Source organism: Mixophyes fleayi, chromosome 1 (assembly GCF_038048845.1).
Source record: "Mixophyes fleayi isolate aMixFle1 chromosome 1, aMixFle1.hap1, whole genome shotgun sequence".
NCBI classification, from domain to species: Eukaryota; Metazoa; Chordata; class Amphibia; order Anura; family Limnodynastidae; genus Mixophyes; species Mixophyes fleayi.
In genome coordinates this window covers 444,785,139-444,805,839 of record NC_134402.1, presented here as the reverse complement: position 1 = coordinate 444,805,839, position 20,701 = coordinate 444,785,139, and the positions used below count along the sequence as shown (strand labels likewise).

The 20,701-nt window shown below is 43.2% G+C and overlaps 1 protein-coding gene across 6 annotated transcripts in view; it reads right to left on the bottom strand.

Annotated features, from left to right (window-relative positions):
* Window positions 1-20,701, bottom strand: part of DYM (dymeclin) — a 247,205-nt gene that overhangs the window by 206,409 nt on the left and 20,095 nt on the right. For 4 of the 6 annotated variants that reach the window (XM_075185845.1, XM_075185872.1, XM_075185862.1 and 1 more), the window contains exons 3-5: window positions 8,882-8,934; window positions 6,612-6,705; window positions 5,638-5,783 (exon numbers count right to left, since the gene is read on the bottom strand). In XM_075185845.1, the coding sequence (XP_075041946.1) occupies window positions 5,638-5,783; window positions 6,612-6,705; window positions 8,882-8,934 (293 nt within the window). The remainder of the gene's footprint in view (window positions 1-5,637; window positions 5,784-6,611; window positions 6,706-8,881; window positions 8,935-20,701) is intronic. The other 2 variants (XM_075185857.1, XM_075185868.1) reach the window with 1 other exon arrangement.

Below are 20,701 nucleotides of genomic sequence, written 5' to 3'. Positions count from 1 at the left end.
TGACCAATTCAATTGTAATTCTTCTCTTGCTGTTACACTCCTTCCACATCCCTGCTTTCCCTATTCCTAACCACTTATCAGGGTCACTGGCGCCCACCGGTAATGAGCAATAATGTGGTCATGTAAATCTTGCGGGTAATGTAAATCTTGTTGTGCAATAGAACCATCTCTGCCTCTTCATTCAATTACAGTAGCCGCAAGGTGTGTAAGCAGAGAGAGGGGAGGAAAGCCAGCGAGCAGGCGCCCCCGTCCCTCTCCCCGCCAGAGAGCAGGCCCCCCTCCCCGTCCCTCTCCCCGCCAGCAAGCAGGCCCCCCTCCCCAGCCCTCTCCCCGCCAGCAAGCAGGCGCCCCCCCCCCCCCCCCTCTCTCCCCGCCAGCAAGCAGGCGCCCCCGTCCCTCTCTCCCCGCCAGCAAGCAGGCCCCCTCCCTGTCCCCGCCAGCAAGCAGACCCTCTCTACGGCTCTCTCGCCGCAGAGTAGACGCAGCGCACCGCCCCCCTCCCCCTCCCCTCTCTCCGCCACCGAGCAGGGCCCCTCCCGGCCCTCTCTCTGCGGATCTCTGATCCTAGTGAAACACACCCAAAATAGTTTTGCAACCAACAACAGAGAGAGTGAAACTAAATACATTACTATTGTGAAACTTAACCAGGGGTCCTGGACTTCAAGACTTTATATGGGTCAGAACAGGCCAAAAGCCCCTGCACTAAATAAGTTATCACTGAATAGTTTTTCATTTCTGCAACTGGTGCATCTAAGAAAGTTATCTGTGCTCAATTACAAAACAATCAATCAACTGCTCAAATGAAAAACCTAAATAAAAGAAAAACAAAAAAAAACAGATTAAATCTGACCGCGTCGGGTCAACAGTTCATCTACAGAACCTGAAATGCTAGCAAACAAAGTCATGGAGGGGTGATAAACCAAACTGTATTAACAGAGACCTAATGCTTTCCCCTGAATAACATTTCAAGGGTCTGTTACAGAGTGCCAAGTAGGAAGGCACCAATTTATCTAAATGTCGGACAAAAAGCAAAACCAAACAATCCGCTGCCGTACAGGAAAGCAAACACAGAAATCACATCAGATCGTGTGATGTTTTCAGATATACTCAGTATTGCAAAGTATGTATTGTATTCACCACAATAAAGGCGCCCTAAACTCTCCAAGGATTTCCTCTCAAGCTTTACAAAATGATCTGGCTAGTTCAGGTCACCCTGATCCCTAATGCGATGCGAGCGCAGAACCCTCCCAATGTAAACAGTGCGAGCAGATGGCTGGAGCCGTGAATGCCGTACGGAACAGAAGATTATCTCGGGCTATAAGATTATAAAAGACTTCGGACGCCTCATCCTATCGCCTGACGGAAACGCACGCCGCAAAACAGAAAGAGGAAACGCAGGAGGCGGAATGGAGCTTAATGTCTACAGAGAACTTATTACAATGTATACATAGCGTGGGCCCTAGGAGGAGGGGGCCAGCAGGTAACAAAATGCTGGGCTATTTAAAGATCATCTATAGAAACAATCCTCTGGTACTTATCTGCGTAGTCCCAGAATGTACACGATTGATCTGATCTTGTTAATGTTTTGTGTAATAATATCATGAGGGAAACACAATATTTTAACTATTTCTCAGTATTATGGCTTTCAACTAACCAATGAAGATTGCAGACAAGTAAACAGACAGCCTCTGTAGTGGATTTAAATGTCCCATATGAATGGTTCAACTTTGGGTGGACATTACGCTTATGTATGGGACAAGGACTGCTGTGAATGATGAAACCTTCTCGGTAAAGCGCAGCGTAATACGTTGGCGCGATATAACGTTCAATAATAAATAATTTTTTGCGAGAACACAGGGTTAAAATTAACATTTTACATTTTTACACGGTCATAGAACACTTTTATATTCATATGTTTATGGATTTTTAAGAGAATGTTTTTGTATACTGTATTTTACAATGTGCAAATAAGACACTGCTATCAAGGAGAAAAGGATTCTGGGAAAAGTATCGAGTCTATGCTTAACCCATAAGAATGAGCTGAGATTAATCAATCCAAATCGATATACAGGAGCTAGAATAATCAATCCAATCGATAGGAGCTAGAATAATCGATCGATAGGAGCTAGAATACTTGATCGAGTGATAGAAGATAGATCCCATTTTAGATAATAATTACAAATAGAAAGCTACGTAAACAGCTTATTTCTGCAAAAAAAAACAAATGCTGAATTTTCTTACAATGAATAATGTTGACCTACTATAAATAGCACTTATTCAGAGCAGTTCTTCTAGTGCCACCTATAGGGTACTAACAGAACTACACTGGTTTATGAATAACATTCATTTAAAGTAGCGAGTTCACAGTTTCTTGTACAATGTGTTCGGTCCTTTGCTGAACACAATCATATTGAATATGACCTTGTATGTGTGAAGTTGCATGGCACATACATACGATAGAGATATTATTATTATAATAATAATAATAATAATAATAATAATAATAATAATAATAATAATAATAATATATACACACACATATATATATATATATATATATATATATATATATATACACACACACATATATATATATATATATATATATATATATATATATATATATATATATATATATATATATATATATATATATATATATATATATATATATATATATATATATATATGCCTAGTGACGTGTGTCTGTGTGTGAAAAAAAAAAAACTAAGCTGCAGCGCCACCTGCTGGGCGGAGTAATACACTGACCTACTAAATTCTTAGTGTGTGTGTAAAAACGAAACTCAGAAAGGGCTGAAATTTGGTATACTAAGATGTTTTTAATTTGTTCATTTAATTTGTTAATTGTTAAAAGTGTTTATAAAGATTTTAAAAATATATATATATATTTCTTGAAGGAGAAGTGACAGTGGGGAGTGGTTGGTGGTTGCCGGAGGTGACAGAGCGAGAGGAGTGTGATACTTAGGACCGCTGAGAGAGATCCCTGTGTCTGGAAAGACGTGGCGATAAAGATGAAGAATGAGGTGATGGAGAAGAATGATGAGGTGGTGACATGTGGACAAAATCACGTTAAAAAAGGGCGCTTACGTCGGGAAGTAACGCTCTTCCCCTGAGGAGGCCTGGGCTAGCCCCAAATGCATGACAAGAACCTTTTTAACACCTTAAGTAGCTTGATTTGACTAGAATGCATTAGTATCATGCACGGGTTAACATATATATATATATATATATATGTTCTCCAGCTGAAAATATTATTTCTCATGTTAAAGACTCAGAAATTTCTTTGTTTTTGTCACTGATTTTTTGTATTTTTGTGATTGCCGATAGCTTAAGCCGACCACACATAAGCAGAACAACCGGGTGAATGTTCCATTTGGCCACACACATAAGGAGCCAGATTGGAGGAGATTTGGCTGCTCAGCCCCTTGGCCAGACGACGTCCAGTGTTATCTTGGCGTCACAGAGCAGGCTGACCCCAGCTGCATTCACCGCGGATTCTACTGATTTCGCAGGAAGATTATCGGCACTTGCAGGCTGGCCATAGAGTAGACCACACACCGTGTTTAAAGTAAAGAATTCCTTGGCGCTAAATGAAATATGTAGTATGGAAAATGGTTTATTAAGGGACACATAAAATAACATATACAGTGACAAATAAGACACAAATTATTAGTGTGTCGGATAGTACACACTCCAGAGACTGTAATGAAGAGTGATTGGGAACAGCACAATGTGAAAGTCCCAATTGGACATAAGCAAACCCATACACCGAAGAGGTACCAACACTATAGAAGAGAAACCATACACCAAAGAGGTACCAACACTATAGGAGATAACCCATACACCGAAGAGGTACCAACACTATAGGAGATAACCCATACACCGAAGAGGTACCAACACTATAGGAGATAACCCATACACCGAAGAGGTACAAACACTATAGGAGAATACCCATACACCAAAGAGGTACCAACACTATAGGAGAAAACCCATACACCGAAGAGGCACCAACACTATAGGAGGAACTATCCTAATAAATCCCTACTTATCAAACATTCTCCCTCACTCAATCATCCAAAGAGGACCTACCAGCCCTTGAAGTCCACGACCCACATCTCACCTACACCAAGGCACACTTCCACAGAAAAACTCAGTTTCCAACTACACTCTCATAGCCAAATCCAGGGGGGCCCTTTCAATTGCCAAAGACATAAAGAAGTTCAGGACCTCCTTTCTAGACAAACTGCCCAGCACCCAGGAATTCTCCGTATATGACCATTCCTCATCCACACAGTACAATGCCAGCTCCTCCCTTTTTTTTTTTTTAGAGACATGCCCCGATGCCAGTCTACCTCCAAACCTCACCTCAGACAAAGTCATTCCCATTCTCAATGATATGAAGCTTTTTTAGATTATGCTCTTCAATTTTATTTCAGACTATATAATTGTTGGCAGTATTTCCATGGTTACTGCTTACATACTTTTTGCCGATTTACATTTGCGAATTATAATACGAATTTTCACTTTTACTGTTACTGTTTATACAGTTCTTGTTTATTTGCCTCTGTTTTGTGGACTATAAACTTACGCAATACGAAACATCTGCCAATCACCATTCCCCTGTTTGTGATTGGCCATCTATTACAGTGATTGCCTACTTTAGGAACATCTGTAACACCCACCCACATCTCTGATGAAGCCCGCCGAGTGCGGGGGAAACGCGCTGGCTTATTCCTTCTCACTACTTATCAACATTGTCAAACCATTCTATTATTATTTACACGTTGAATCCTGCTCTGTGCACTCTTAAAGTGCCATCTACAATCCTCTTTCACAGCTCCCGCTGCCGGGACGCAGACCTGCCACGTAAGCATGGGAGAGAGGAGAGGAGAAAACGTAAACAGCTGGGAAGCCGGCATCATCCTGCGCATGCGCACACCGCTGAAGCCGCATCTGTTCATTGCAAGTTCTACTCTACGCTGCTCCCCGGCTCCACTTAGGGGAGGTGAGGAACCGGAATGAAAGACTGTCAGCAAAAACGTTAGTCCCTCTCCCACCTGACATTATCTCGGACGTACACTGCCTGTTGTTTGGACTCCACAGACTCTCCGCCACTGTGTTTATTCAGAGAGTGCATTTAAGACACACATAGCCTTAAAGAGCGGACACTCTCCAGGCTCATTACAGGTCTGGACACCACTTTGCTGCCCGTTGGATTTGTGAGCTTTATTCAACATTACCCAATGCCATTTGGACTTTATAGTTCCCGCTCTATCTTCGATTGTATTATGGGTACATTGCTTATGTCCAATTGGGATTTTCACATTGTGCTGTTCCCAATCACCATTCATTACAGTCTCTGGAGTGTGTACTATCCGACACACTAATATTTTGTGTCTTATTTGTCACTGTATACTCTGTTCTGGCCAGAACGGTTATTTTATGTGTCACTTAATAAACCGTCTTCCCTGCCACATATGTCACTCAGCGCCGAGGAATTCTTTACTTTTCACAATTTGTTTTTAGGGACAGGGGTTTCCCTATTTTCCTCTGGCAGCTCTACATACATATAAGGAGCGCTGTATCCTATCCTAATGTTTCACTAATACTACACACCTTGTGACTCACCGTACGAGCCGGGCTCTCTCGTGTGGTAGGAGAAGTGAAGGAGCAGCTCCTCCTCGGACATGTGGCAGATGAAGACTTTCAGCAGACTGCAGATGATGAACAGGGCATTGTGAGCCTGCCAGATGAACAGCTGACTGCAAGGAAGAAACACTTTATTTATCCTCATGTGCATAATCCCATCACTGCAGCTCCCTGCTTCAGCTAAACTCAATGGAGGCAGCCATTTTGTTGGCTGAACCAATACTCGAGGGTGTAACCTATCAATTCACTGGGAACAAACGGAAATAAAGGGCATTGGTGATGTTAATTGTTCCCAAACAATTGATAAACCGCATTGTAAGGAGCACAGGTCCTGCCTTTTACTTCCTCGCTGATGTCTCCGTTTCCAAGTGGAAGCCTACATTTTCAAGGACATTGTGTCAGCCATTTTGTGTCATGTGACTAATTCCTTACGAGTGGATTGGTTACAATCTGCCAGCACACTGTGCAGGTATTGGGGGCATACGGACAACTACTACACATGAAATTAGATGGACGTTTTATCTGAACATATCTATATAGAGTTCTGGGGGGTGTAGGAAATTTACATTGTAAGCTCAAATGGGGCAGGGATGGTTGTGGATGATTCGCTATTCTCTATACAGCGCTGTGTAATAAGACTGGCACTACATATCTAAACAATATATCCAATAGAGTGACCTCCAATGACCTTCCAAACACAAGTAAATAATCACGTGTTACATGTATCAGCATTTGACATGCAGTTTCACTGGCCTTTTAAAAATCAGATCAAAGCACCATTGGATACCTGGCATAAAAAGCCCGATACCCAGGACAGTCTTGGTGTCAGTCCATCTATTTTTCTATTTTATTATCTATTCTTCTGTAAGAAGGTTACTAAAAGATGGTCTCTTATTTTATTTACTGGATTTTATCTGTTAAGAGTAATTTCCTGCACTTACTTCTGACATTCCGCCGATATCTGTAGTTCTTTAGTCCGAGATAGCAACACTCTAATTAAAGCGCCAAGATTTCCTGTTCTTGGGTTGTTCTCAACTAAAAAGTAGAGCGGGGGAAAAAAAAATAATAATAATAAGAGAAGTTTTCAGTTCAGCGGCTATTCAGACACAGAGACTTAAAGTCTATGTCTTCTCCCCCGTGAATTGAACCAGTACCCAACAGTCACATTACATTCGTTATGATTATCGGAGGCCTTAAAAGTATAAACATCTCCTGCACACATAGTGGAAGCAGCCCCTCTGTGGGCTGAACCTGTATTCTTGAGAATGCAACTAATCAAACAACTATCACTCAGGCATGGCGCACTATCCAACCGCTGAATAATTCTTCATGTTTAGATTCCTAGTGATGTCACTGCACAGTGCCCCATTGTTTAACCTATGGTAACCTCAAACCCTATTGGATTCTTAGTTCTTTGTAAGGATATCCTTATGTCTATCATCCCAAGCATGTTTTAATTACTCTACTGTATTAGCCTCTACCTCCTCTGATGGAGGCGATTCCACTTATCCACTACCCTTTCTGTGAAGTAGTTTTTTCTTAGATTCCCTCTGAACCTACTTCCCCCCAGTCTCACTGCATGTCCTCGTGTTCTAATACTTCTCTTCCCCCCAGTGTCAGTACATGTCCTCGTGTTCTAATACTTCTCTTCCCCCCAGTGTCAGTACATGTCCTCGTGTTCTAATACTTCTCTTCCCTCCAGTGTCAGTACATGTCCTCGTGCTCTAATACTTCTCTTCCCCCCAGTGTCAGTACATGTCCTCGTGTTCTAATACTTCTCTTCCCCCCAGTGTCAGTGCATGTCCTCGTGTTCTAATACTTCTCTTCCCCCCCAGTGTCAGTACATGTCCTCGTGTTCTAATACTTCTCTTCCCCCCCAGTGTCAGTACATGTCCTCGTGTTCTAATACATCTCTTCCCCCCAGTGTCAGTGCATGTCCTCGTGTTCTAATACATCTCTTCCCCCCCAGTGTCAGTACATGTCCTCGTGTTCTAATACTTCTCTCCCCACCAGTGTCAGTGCATGTCCTCGTGTTCTAATACTTCTCTTCCCCCCAGTGTCAGTACATGTCCTCGTGTTCTAATACTTCTCTTCCCCCCAGTGTCAGTACATGTCCTCGTGTTCTAATACTTCTCTTCCTTTGTAGAATGTTTCCCTCTTGTACCTTGTTATAACCCTGATATATATGAAAGTTTCTATCATGTCCCCCTTTCCCTTATCTGCACCAAACTATACATATTAAGATCTTTTAGTCCTTCCGGGTAAGTTTTGTGCTGTAGGACATGTACCATTATAGTTGCCCTTCTTTGTACAGTCTCTCATGTATTTATATCCTTCTGGAGATATGGCCTCCAGAACTGAATACAGTATTCTAGATGAGGCCGTACCAATGACCTATACAGTGGTATTAATACTTATTTTTGCTACTGAGGCAGCTTTAAGATATTGGCGGACCCAGGGTAGATATCACATTCTTGGTCCCCCAAAACTGTATGTATTAGGACATGGACTAATGTAAAGACTATATAAAAGGCTAAAATAAAGGCCACTGGGTTCATATTACTATTTCACTGATCACTTTGGTACAGTAACTTGTTGATAATAGTTTCCCCTCTTTGAAACAAGGGATCTTGTCTTCCTAGGGCACGAGGGAGCAGAAGCAGGTTATCCCCTATGGATGGTCCTCCCTGTCATGATGCCCCTTTTTGCCTCTTTATTAAAAAAAAAAAACAGCCCTGGACTTAGTTATTCATCCGTAATGGCTACAACGGGCACATATAGAGCTTATAAAAAAAAAAAAAAAAAAAAAAAAAAAAACTTATCTAGTTCTCTTGGTCCACCACTAGCCCTTCTGCCTACAAAGATAAGGTTGCATTGATAAAGATAAGAGGCTGATCATTGTGTATTCTTTATCCCATCCTCTTGCAGTTCCTCCTAGTAAGTGACATACTGAGCATGCTCTATACACTGCAGTCAGTAAGCAGGGATACACAGGCATTACATAGCTCTTGTGAGGCGGTGGAAGAAGCAATTAACTGTCTGCTGGACACATTCTGATGCAAAGCAAAATGCTATTAAACATTTTTATTGTTCCTTTAGGAACAAACATTACATAAAAAAAATAAACCGTTAACCAACGCCAAACATTTCCTTAGCACGCTATCCAGTTACCCATGTGTTACACAATGCCAAGATATACAAGAGTGCTTACTTAGTGACTTGCAAATTGAAATAGTAGCTTCTTCCAACAGCTTCGAATCAGCACTGAAACAAAACAGAGAACACGGTTATCTAAATCATACATCACATATAAAGTTGGTATACATTGTATGTATGGGCTGTTCTGGACCAACGTTTGTGTGCAAAGGTTTAAATGAAATAGGATATGTGCACCGAAAATGAGTTTAATGAGAAGTGAAGAACATTCATATGAAATTATTCCGGATTAGACTCCAAGAGAGTATTAAAAACCAACGTCTCCTGTGTTATAGACTGGGCTTACAGACAAGAGGAAAGGAACGAGGGGGACAATCCACCATGGCTCCCAAACAGCAGACACTGCGTGCAAACTGCATAGTGACCCTTTCACCACAGTAACAGTTCATTCACATGTCTTCAAAAACAGTGTGAAATTCGTATAAGGGCTCTTATACGTGTGGAGCTTGTATGTTCTCTCCGTGTTTGTGTGTTTTATCCGGTGCTCCGGTTTCCATCTACAGTCCATAAACACACTGGTAGGTTCATTGGCTTTGGCAAAATGGACCTTAGTGTGTGGGAGGGAAAGAAATAATAATAGAAAAGAATTGGCAACAGGCAGTCTGGGGGCTGTATATCCGCCCCAAAGGGCCACAGGCAGCTCTCCTAGGACAATCCCCCCTCAATGCTCCTAGTGATTGTGATGGCAGTGTGATTCACACAGAACAGGAGGGCAAAATCTTCTCACCAACTTATAGTTCACATTTCTGTAAAGTTCCCTCTTTGTAATCGGAGCCACCACGCAGCAATGAGATGCAGCCAGAAGTGTAATTGTTTAAGCCTCATAATTTGGGAGTTTTCTCGCTATGATGAAGATGTTAAAAAAACACTTTCATACAAATAGCAAATGTGTGATCCATGTTCATTTTAAGATTATTTTCATACAACACTTAGGTTAATTTTTTTTTACCTTAGACTGAAACGTTACCATAAAGCACAAGTGTGTGTACATGTATGTAAATAACCTGGGCGCCAATAAAGCTGTATCGGATTTCTCCTGTCATATGTATATTTATTTATATTTATTTATTTATTACACACACCAGCTGCCCAGAGTCCGGAACTAGCACAGCGCCTGTAATCACCAACTGCCCGGAACTAGCACAGCGCCCGTAATCACCAACTGCCCGGAACTAGCACAGCGCCCGTAATCACCAACTGCCCGGAACTAGCACAGCGCCTGTAATCACCAACTGCCCGGAACTAGCACAGCGCCTGTAATCACCAACTGCCCAGAGGCCGGAACCAGCACAGCGCCCGTAATCACCAACTGCCCGGAACTAGCACAGCGCCCGTAATCACCAACTGCCCGGAACTAGCACAGCGCCTGTAATCACCAACTGCCCGGAACTAGCACAGCGCCCGTAATCACCAACTGCCCGGAACTAGCACAGCGCCCGTAATCACCAACTGCCCGGAACTAGCACAGCGCCCGTAATCACCAACTGCCCGGAACTAGCACAGCGCCTGTAATCACCAACTGCCCGGAACTAGCACAGCGCCCGTAATCACCAACTGCCCGGAACTAGCACAGCGCCTGTAATCACCAACTGCTCGGAACTAGCACAGCGCCTGTAATCCTCCAACTGCCCGGAACTAGCACAGCGCCTGTAATCACCAACTGCCCAGAGGCCGGAACCAGCACAGCGCCCGTAATCACCAACTGCCCGGAACTAGCACAGCGCCCGTAATCACCAACTGCCCAGAGCCCGGAACTAGCACAGCGCCTGTAATCACCAACTGCCCAGAGGCCGGAACCAGCACAGCGCCCGTAATCACCAACTGCCCGGAACTAGCACAGCGCCTGTAATCACCAACTGCTCGGAACTAGCACAGCGCCTGTAATCACCAACTGCTCGGAACTAGCACAGCGCCCGTAATCACCAACTGCCCAGAGCCAGGTACACATTTCCCGGCTAAATGCCAACTGGGAACCTGTTGTAGGACAGTAGTCACTGCCACCACCAGGCTCCATCACCGGTACCTGGAACAGCTTACTTTGAGTTGTTGTATATAGCTGCTGAACAACTTCTTTCTGACGACTGAGGATGGTTTCTCTTTAAGAACAGCATTAAAAATTGAGCACATATATGTCTTTGGACTCTGCGCAGAGCGCTGGGATTTCATCTTTTCAGTGTCTCAGTGCCAGACATTCCCCGCAGTAAAACTTGATTCTTCGATCACTGAAGTAGTATAAATCTACAGTATGTAGATTTATACTACTTCAATGATTGAAGAATCAAGTTTTGCAGGAATGGCAATTAGTGATGGAGCTCCCTAACCAGAGAAGCTTGCAATCTTTCAACATTGATAATAGGTGCTAAGGCCTACCAAATGAAATGAATCTGGTGAAGCTGATGTGGTAATGTCTGCTCTAACCCTGCAGCTGGGACAGATCACTTTGCTTGTCATCCGCAGGAGATAGAGGATTCAGGACAGTAGAGAATGTCCTGCTTGTGTGGCGGTCAAGGGCTAGATTGCCAATGATTTTTCCATGTCAACAGCAGTGGGATTGTTTGCACCACCTCGACAGCATGGTGGGATTGGGGGTGTCTAATAAAGGAGGGGGCTAGACACTAGGTCTAGGCCGAGATGTGCAGTTTCTCCCTTAATGGGTTTATCATGCAATCTGAGCCCTCAAAGTTCATAATCCCCTGTTTTTGGACTGGGTTGTGCATTTCTTTCAGAGCAGCCTCTTAATTTCCGATCGTCTAAACTCGTTCTCTGGTATGTTTCACGAAAATCTCAATTTTATCTCTAAGGTGGTCTTCAGTTTTGGCTGAATACTCCTCTATAATTGAAACCAAATGTCCACCAGCATAACAAAGAGCCAAGCTACAAGCTGTCACACTTCTGGAACTCGGAACTGTACTGTGAATTATCAGCGGAAATGCAATATAAATCAGGCACAGGATGCACGGAGAAAGAATTGATGCTTTAACTGGAGTAGACGTCAACTTGTGACAGTGCTGAGGGAGCCGTCGATGGGATGAAATAACCGCGGCCCAAGGCTCCGTTATTCCAAGTCATGGTAAAATGTGAGAAATAGTCTGCAATAAAACATGCATTAGAACAGATTTCTCTGCTGTATGTCAAAGTCTGAGTTACATTAATGGCTACTTGCAGTTGAAGACAAATTCATTTGGCTTACAGATCTACACTAGAAAAGTCCACAGTACTAACAGGAGCTGGTGCAATGTCATCAATAGTCCAAACATATCCAGAACATTTCCACAGCTGCAAATCCAATATATTACCCAATAGATTTGTTTAATTCATCCAGTACCGTGGCTCAGTGGTTAGCATTGCCACCTCCCATCACTGGGTTCGATTCCAGCCAGGAACGTGTTTGGAATTTGTATGTTCTCCACGTGAGTTTCCCCCAAACGCTACAGTTCCCTTCCCCCACACAGTCCAAAAACATACTGGTAGATTAACTAAATTGACCATAGAGTGTATGTTAGATTGTAAGCTCCTATGGGGAGGAACTGATATAAATGGTTGCATATTCACTGCGTAATATGATCAGTAAGCGGATTTAATAGGCCCAAGGCTGAAGAGTTCTACTGACCCAAATCGAGATGCGGTTTGTGAAGGGGGTTGTAATACCTTATTATATAATTACACCGCTGCAGTAGAAAGTCCTGTTAGCTTCATAGATGAAAAAGTAAAATTGTGGGTTTCTATATATGTTAGTATTTGAACAAATATTCAATACGACTAGATGCTGGTCGACCGATTTCAATGATGACTCTACTCTACGATGACATCAGTTCGACTAGTATAGACAATTAAATGCCAATGCTGCAGAAACCGTACCCCGATTTAGGAAATGGCTCTCTTAATAGATCTTCCAAAATGACCCTCCTATGGAAAGACATTCCAAATTTTGGCCCCCTACCCATTCCTCTACTTTATTAACCCCATCCCACTTAAATAAGGTAGACAGAACTGTAAAAATTACACTAACTGCATTGTTGTAGGTTGAATGTTACAGTAACATCAGATTGAAGTGCAACTATCCCATATTACAATCTTCATGATCAGATAAATTTCTTTTTAAAAATCCAAACTTTGGTTTAGTTAAGAAGAAACAGATGACGCGATACAATAACAAAAGACATTTAAGTGTCTTGAAAACTCGAAAATGATTTCATACAGGTTTTCATAACGTTTTTTGTGTATAATACAAAGCCATCAAAGCCCTGCTCTGTTTTGCGGGAGAAAAACCTTAGAGAATCGAGTGTAAGTGTGTCAGGAGATTGTGCAGATTAGGATGTGTATCTAGTTCTTGTTTAGCAATTATAAAAGACACAAGAACGTCTTGTAAGAAGGAAATTACAAGTCGTGGCCCCGATGTTTCCGTACAATTCCCCAGCCATGGATTTGAATGTAATATGACAATCCCCTCTTGGTTTGGTACAAATAAACCAATTAATTTGCTATTGCTAGTGTTAGGGGAAAGGACAAGTGGTCTTTAGAATGAGCCAGAGAGGCAGCAAAATCTACAGGAAATACTAGATATATGGCCTTACGAACAAGACACACACTTCAAGGCCTGAACAATTCATCTGTTATGAAGAAGGCATTGACCACTAGCGCGGTGAGCGTCGCCCAGCGTCATTAGGCGAGATTCATGAGGTGGCACCTGACCAAGAGGACCGGCTCCAGTTATTGGTTTAGCTCTGACCACAAAGCCGGCAGGAAGAGCTGCTTCATTAATGAAGGAAGGAAGGAAAGACTGAATGGATGTAAAGATGGGAAGCGAATATTAAATGTGATTATGTGAATCCCTGCATTTAACCACAGCGCGGCTCGAGAAAGACTTCCACACTGTTCTGCAACACACTGGTGAGAAAGCAAACACTGGAGGGCTTCTCAGCTGATCAATTGTCGGCCTCGTTCCAAGAATGTGCTGGTTTATCCCCAGGCACCCTGCTCACTGATCACTGCACTCAGATTACACAGCCTTGTGCCGTTCCAGGACAATAACTACCAGCAGCACAAATAGATCTTACACTGGAGGTCTTGCACAAGGGAGGAAACAGTTCTGCGATTCCGCTTATCAGAGACAATAGAAGATTATATATGAGCACCTGAAATGTTAATATATAACCTTATACGTATGAAATGTCTCTGGGGTGGAAAAAAAAAAAAAAAAGTATCCCAAAAAGTTGTCAAATGTATTTAAATCGATAGAAAACAGTCTATGAAACAGTTTTCTAAGTAGGATGTGGTGGGCACAAAAATGGTAAATGTTCGTTGTCGGTAAAGTGTCTTTGCGTGTTACACAGCAGGAAAAGAGAAAAACTGGAAAATGTTACCTCAGACCACAAACACTGCAGTGTGTAAAGTGCTCCTGTGCCCTACACACAGTGGAGGCAGCCATGTTGTAGGCTGAACCTGTATTCAAGGCAATTCAGCCAATCACCTCAGTAGGAGTCAGTGACATCACTGAGGCAGGTTGTAGCCTACCAATGGGCACCAATCATTATAATCATCATCTATTTATATAGCACCACTAATTCCGCAGCGCTGCACAGAGAACACACTCACATCAGTCCCTGCCCCATTGGAGCTTACAGTCTAATTTCCCTAACACACACACACACAGGGGGAGAGAAACTAAGGCCAATTTGTTAGCAGCTAATTAACCTACCAGTATGTTTTTGGAGTGTGGGAGGAAACCGGAGCACCCAGAGGAAACCCACGCAAACACGGGGAGAACATAGAAACTCCACACAGATAAGGCCATGGGTCGGGAATTGAACGCATGAACCCAGTGCTGTAAGGCAGAAGTGCTAACCACTGAGCCACCGTGCTGCCCATCTCCTGTAATGAAGATATTAGGGGTTGTGTGCAGGTTTTGAATTTGTAGAATGTAAGAAAATATCTTAAGTATCCAGTACACACTTTAAGTGGTCCATTATAGATCACACTGGAGTGAAGGGCAGAAAAAGTTTACCCCATAGACCAGTTTTGACAGAACTAAATGTATTTACAAGAAAAGTTCCCAATATGTTACATAAATGAAAGAATACTAGTTCCCTTACAGAAAGTAATGTATGTGTACTACACATTGTGTAGTTCCGATTGTATAATAATGCTAAACTCTGCACCACAAACGTCACACAAGATGTAGAAATCCTTTAATTCCTTTCTACCTTATGAATCTTCTAAAGATCATATTTATAGAACCATATCACATATGCACACTCACAAATAGTACCTAAGTGACATCCTGCGGATCCGCAATGTGGCCACGAAGTAAGGGATAGAGCACTATAGGCACATTCCAGAACACTGGTGAACACTATAGATGGACTGTAACCCGCACACAAGATCACGTCACCCATTGTGTGTGGTGACGTGTAACCCACACACAAGATCACGTCACCCATTGCGTGTGGTGACGTGTAACCCGCACACAAGATCACGTCACCCATTGCATGTGGTGACGTGTAACCCACACACAAGATCACGTCACCCATTGCGTATGGTGACGTGTAACCCACACAAGGCCACGTCACCCATTCTCTGGCACAGATGCATTTTACATGATCATGCATTTAAGCAAAACTAGGTAAAACTGACACAGTATAAAGTTGTCTCCAAACTTCACAAAGCTGCAGCAACATTTGGCCACACCCCCCAGGCTCTATCCCTGTTCTCCCACGGCTTTGTGCAAAATGAAACTAGTGAAGTCAATGCATTGAAACGTGTGAGAACAGCTCAGTGTGGTGAACACACAGCTCATATCAGGTCACATTCCCTAGTTCCAGGTAAATAAGACAGAATATTGGTCCAGCCCACACAATAACCTCAGCTGTGTATGTGACAGGTACAAGTCAATACAATAGCAGGTAATAAAAACTTCAGCATTCAGGTACAGACATCATATTGGGGGAGGTGTTTGTGAGCCACAAAGGTCGTGAGAATTCAGCACTGACTTAAGCTGGGTACACACTACACAGTTTTCATCCAATAATCGGCTAAATCAGCCGACATACGACCGCTCGTTCAAAAGTCGGGTCAGTGTGTGCAGTGACACGATGGTCGAAAGTCTGCCCAAATGGACGATTGTCGCCTCATTTGGTTGGTCGTACAGTTTAATATTTTCGTTCCAATCTCGTTTCCGCTGTGTAGTGTATATAAACTTTCCACCGATCCACAACAGTGAGTACGAAATTACAGTCATTGCTCACGACAACATGGCTGTAAAAAGTCGCTAAAGGGACGTCCGCTCTTCCCTTTATCGTCCTAAACAAGGCTAGTGTGTATGCAGTCCATGGACCAAGCGATCGGACCATCGATCGCATGTAAAATCGCTCGGCATAAAAAGTTGGTCGAAATTTCTGTAGTGTGTACCCAGCTTTCTCAGCAGATTATTGGGCCAATCACATTATAGACCGTTCAGTCCGACATCGCATTAGTGTGTAATCCAGTGGTTCCCAAACTTTTGCAGTCGCGCCACCCTTAGCGTCTCCATAATTTTTTCAAGGCACCCCTCCAAAATAATTACCGAGCGGTACCGTTTTAGAAGTAGTTGTGTCAAAAAACGTCATAAGTATTTAGATCAGGACAGAAATAATTATTTAGTTGTATACAAAAATAATACACATAAATCCAAGGGAATTGAATTTTTTTATATATTTTTTTCAAATTATATTTCTGTCAAAGAATAATACAGCTAAGTCACACTCTGCCGACCCCCTCTGCATCCACACACACTGCCGACCCCCCCTGCATCCACACACACTGCCGACCCCCTCTGCATCCACACACACTGCCGCCCCCCCTGCATCAACACACACTGCCGACCCCCTCTGCATCAACACACACTGCCGACCCCCTCTGCATCCACACACACTGCCGACCCCCTCTGCATCCACACACACTGCCGACCCCCTCTGCATCCACACACACTGCCGACCCCCTCTGCATCCACACACACTGCCGACCCCCTCTGCATCCACACACACTGCCGACCCCCTCTGCATCCACACACACTGCCGACCCCCTCTGCATCCACACACTGCCGCCCCCCCTGCATCAACACATACTCTCACAGATGAAGAGCACAGATCTGACGGTGTACAAATGAATCAGGCTGATTGGAACTTTTTTTTTTCCCAGTCATTGACAAAATCGTTAACGATATCGCATCAGGAGACATTTTCTGAAGTGTGTACCCAGCATTACTCATGAATGATATTTCCATCTCTGGGAGACAATACCAAATTTCCAGACAAATACATCTTAGTGGTAGAACAAAACAAAATGTTGTTCAGTGAAAAATCTACTACACTAAACGTCAACACTGCAACTGTTCTGTAGGATAAACCAATTCCATAGTAAAAAGCCTCTGATACATAACACTACATATGTTGTGAATTATAAGGATATTAGAGGTTACCGTAGAGTTCCATGAACATGTAAGCCAAGTGCTTTTATGTTCATCATTTCTCATAATACATATTTCCTAAACCCCGCTTAAGTGAGATCTGATGTCCTGATTTTAAGCAACAATATCAAACTCAATATTTATATAGATTAATTTTACAGAATTGTTCACATATATTCATCACGTTTCACTTATGTTTTATAAAATGTTTCATTGCTTTACATACTGACAAATGTATAAACTACAATACAGCTTTTAGGTAAAAAGAAAATAATAACCCTTTTTTCAACAAGAAGCAATTGCTTTATGACGGCTGAACAAGTAAACCTGTCAGTATTAAACAAGGACAATGACTACAACTGCAGAAGTTCTATTTGTACCAAGTCCAAAAATAATATACCTCTAGATCTAAGATTTGCCTTGTAAGAGCGCCATCTAGTGCTTCCAATATATTACTGTACACACAGCAATACAGGACTTCAAATAGTATCTAAATATATATAGCTAACTGCAGCAGTTTTCAATAAAAAAAATAATGTAAGATCAAATCTGTACCATAGTATTTGTAAAGCTAGAAACACAGCATTCCTATTTCCATTAGAGATAAAGTTTGTTCTATGAATAACATAAGTACAATTACATTGAACTGATATGCAGATGATACAATCTATACAGAATAGACATTAATGATCCCCTGCATTTCTTTATTAAAACAGGAAGGGTATTTTGTTATTGCACCCCAAAAGCAGACTAAATAAAGGTTTGCAAGGAAAATCATTGAAAAAAATGTTACATTTACACTAGCACAAATTGTACAGTATGAGGGTTCTCTAAAAGGTTTGAAACTTGGAAGGGCAAACTCAGGGCCCTGTGGTGATAGGTTGAGAGCTGGAGCTGTGTTAGCAGCGGAACTTGTCCACAAGGTGGAGCCACACATTAACTTGCAAAGAAGAGGAGATAACATTATGAGCAGCACACTACATACAGAGTGTCAGCTCTGTGCTCACTTGGTGACATGAGAGGCCCTAGGCGGAGAGATAGAAGGGATAGGATTGTGGTCTGGAAGGCAGAAAAGTTGGAAACATGATATTATTACACCACTAGTGCAAACTACATTAAACCCACCTCCAGCCTGATGCCCATTTTGTCCCAGTATTAGATCTGTCATCTGATACATTGAGCTCGCACAGTGATGTGAAAGAAGAATTACCATATGTGACTGAATCACTGATAAATAACTTCTGGTATAAATTTATTTACAAGAAATAGCGCAGGGCTCTTATTTATATAATTGCACATGCAATTATTTTTGATATTGTGTATATTTTGATACAGGAAATCGTTATTTCTGAGACCAGGGTAGAAATTCGTTTTTTTCTGTTTTAACCTTACTAAAGGAAATGCCTTATTTCTGATGTATATATCTGATACAATGAGCCTTGTACACCAGTAACAAGGTACACTATCTATTAGTATCAGGGTGTAACCAGTGACAGCGCCGCTTCCTACCTATTAGTATCTGGGTGTAACCAGTGACAGCGCCGCTTCCTACCTATTAGTATCTGGGTGTAACCAGTGACAGCGCTGCTTCCTACCTATTAGTATCGGGGTGTAACCAGTGACAGCGCCGCTTCCTACCTATTAGTATCAGGGTGTAACCAGTGACAGCGCCGCTTCCTACCTATTAGTATCGGGGTGTAACCAGTGACAGCGCCGCTTCCTACCTATTAGTATCGGGGTGTAACCAGTGACAGCGCCGCTTCCTACCTATTAGTATCAGGGTGTAACCAGTGACAGCGCCGCTTCCTACCTATTAGTATCTGGGTGTAACCAGTGACAGCGCCGCTTCCTACCTATTAGTATCAGGGTGTAACCAGTGACAGCGCCGCTTCCTTCCTATTAGTATCAGGGTGTAACCAGTGACAGCGCCGCTTCCTACCTATTAGTATCAGGGTGTAACCAGTGACAGCGCCGCTTCCTACCTATTAGTATCGGGGTGTAACCAGTGACAGCGCCGCTTCCTACCTATTAGTATCGGGGTGTAACCAGTGACAGCGCCGCTTCCTTCCTATTAGTATCGGGGTGTAACCAGTGACAGCGCTGCTTCCTACCTATTAGTATCAGGGTGTAACCAGTGACAGCGCCGCTTCCTTCCTATTAGTATCGGGGTGTAACCAGTGACAGCGCCGCTTCCTACCTATTAGTATCTGGGTGTAACCAGTGACAGCGCCGCTTCCTACCTATTAGTATCTGGGTGTAACCAGTGACAGCGCCGCTTCCTACCTATTAGTATCAGGGTGTAACCAGTGACAGAGCCGCTTCCTACCTATTAGTATCAGGGTGTAACCAGTGACAGCGCCGCTTCCTACCTATTAGTATCGGGGTGTAACCAGTGACAGCGCCGCTTCCTACCTATTAGTATCTGGGTGTAACCAGTGACAGAGCCGCTTCCTACCTATTAGTATCAGGGTGTAACCAGTGACAGCGCCGCTTCCTACCTATTAGTATCGGGTTGTAACCAGTGACAGCGCCGCTTCCTACCTATTAGTATCAGGGTGTAACCAGTGACAGAGCCGCTTCCTTCCTATTAGTATCAGGGTGTAACCAGTGACAGCGCTGCTTCCTATCTATTAGTATCAGGGTGTAACCAGTGACAGCGCCGCTTCCTACCTATTAGTATCGGGGTGTAACCAGTGACAGCGCCGCTTCCTACCTATTAGTATCGGGGTGTAACCAGTGACAGCGCCGCTTCCTACCTATTAGTATCAGGGTGTAACCAGTGACAGCGCCGCTTCCTACCTATTAGTATCTGGGTGTAACCAGTGACAGCGCCGCTTCCTACCTATTAGTATCGGGGTGTAACCAGTGACAGCGCCGCTTCCTACCTATTAGTATCGGGGTGTAACCAGTGACAGAGCGGCTTCCTACCTATTAGTATCAGGGTGTAACCAGTGACAGTGCTGCTTCCTACCTATTAGTATCAGGGTGTAACCAGTGACAGAGCCGCTTCCTACCTATTAGTATCTGGGTGTAACCAGTGACAGCGCCGCTTCCTACCTATTAGTATCTGGGTGTAACCAGTGACAGCGCCGCTTCCTACCTATTAGTATCTGGGTGTAACCAGTGACAGAGCCGCTTCCTACCTATTAGTATCGCGGTGTAACCAGTGACAGCGCCGCTTCCTACCTATTAGTATCTGGGTGTAACCAGTGACAGAGCCGCTTCCTACCTATTAGTATCTGGGTGTAACCAGTGACAGCGCCGCTTCCTACCTATTAGTATCTGGGTGTAACCAGTGACAGCGCCGCTTCCTACCTATTAGTATCTGGGTGTAACCAGTGACAGCGCCGCTTCCTACCTATTAGTATCTGG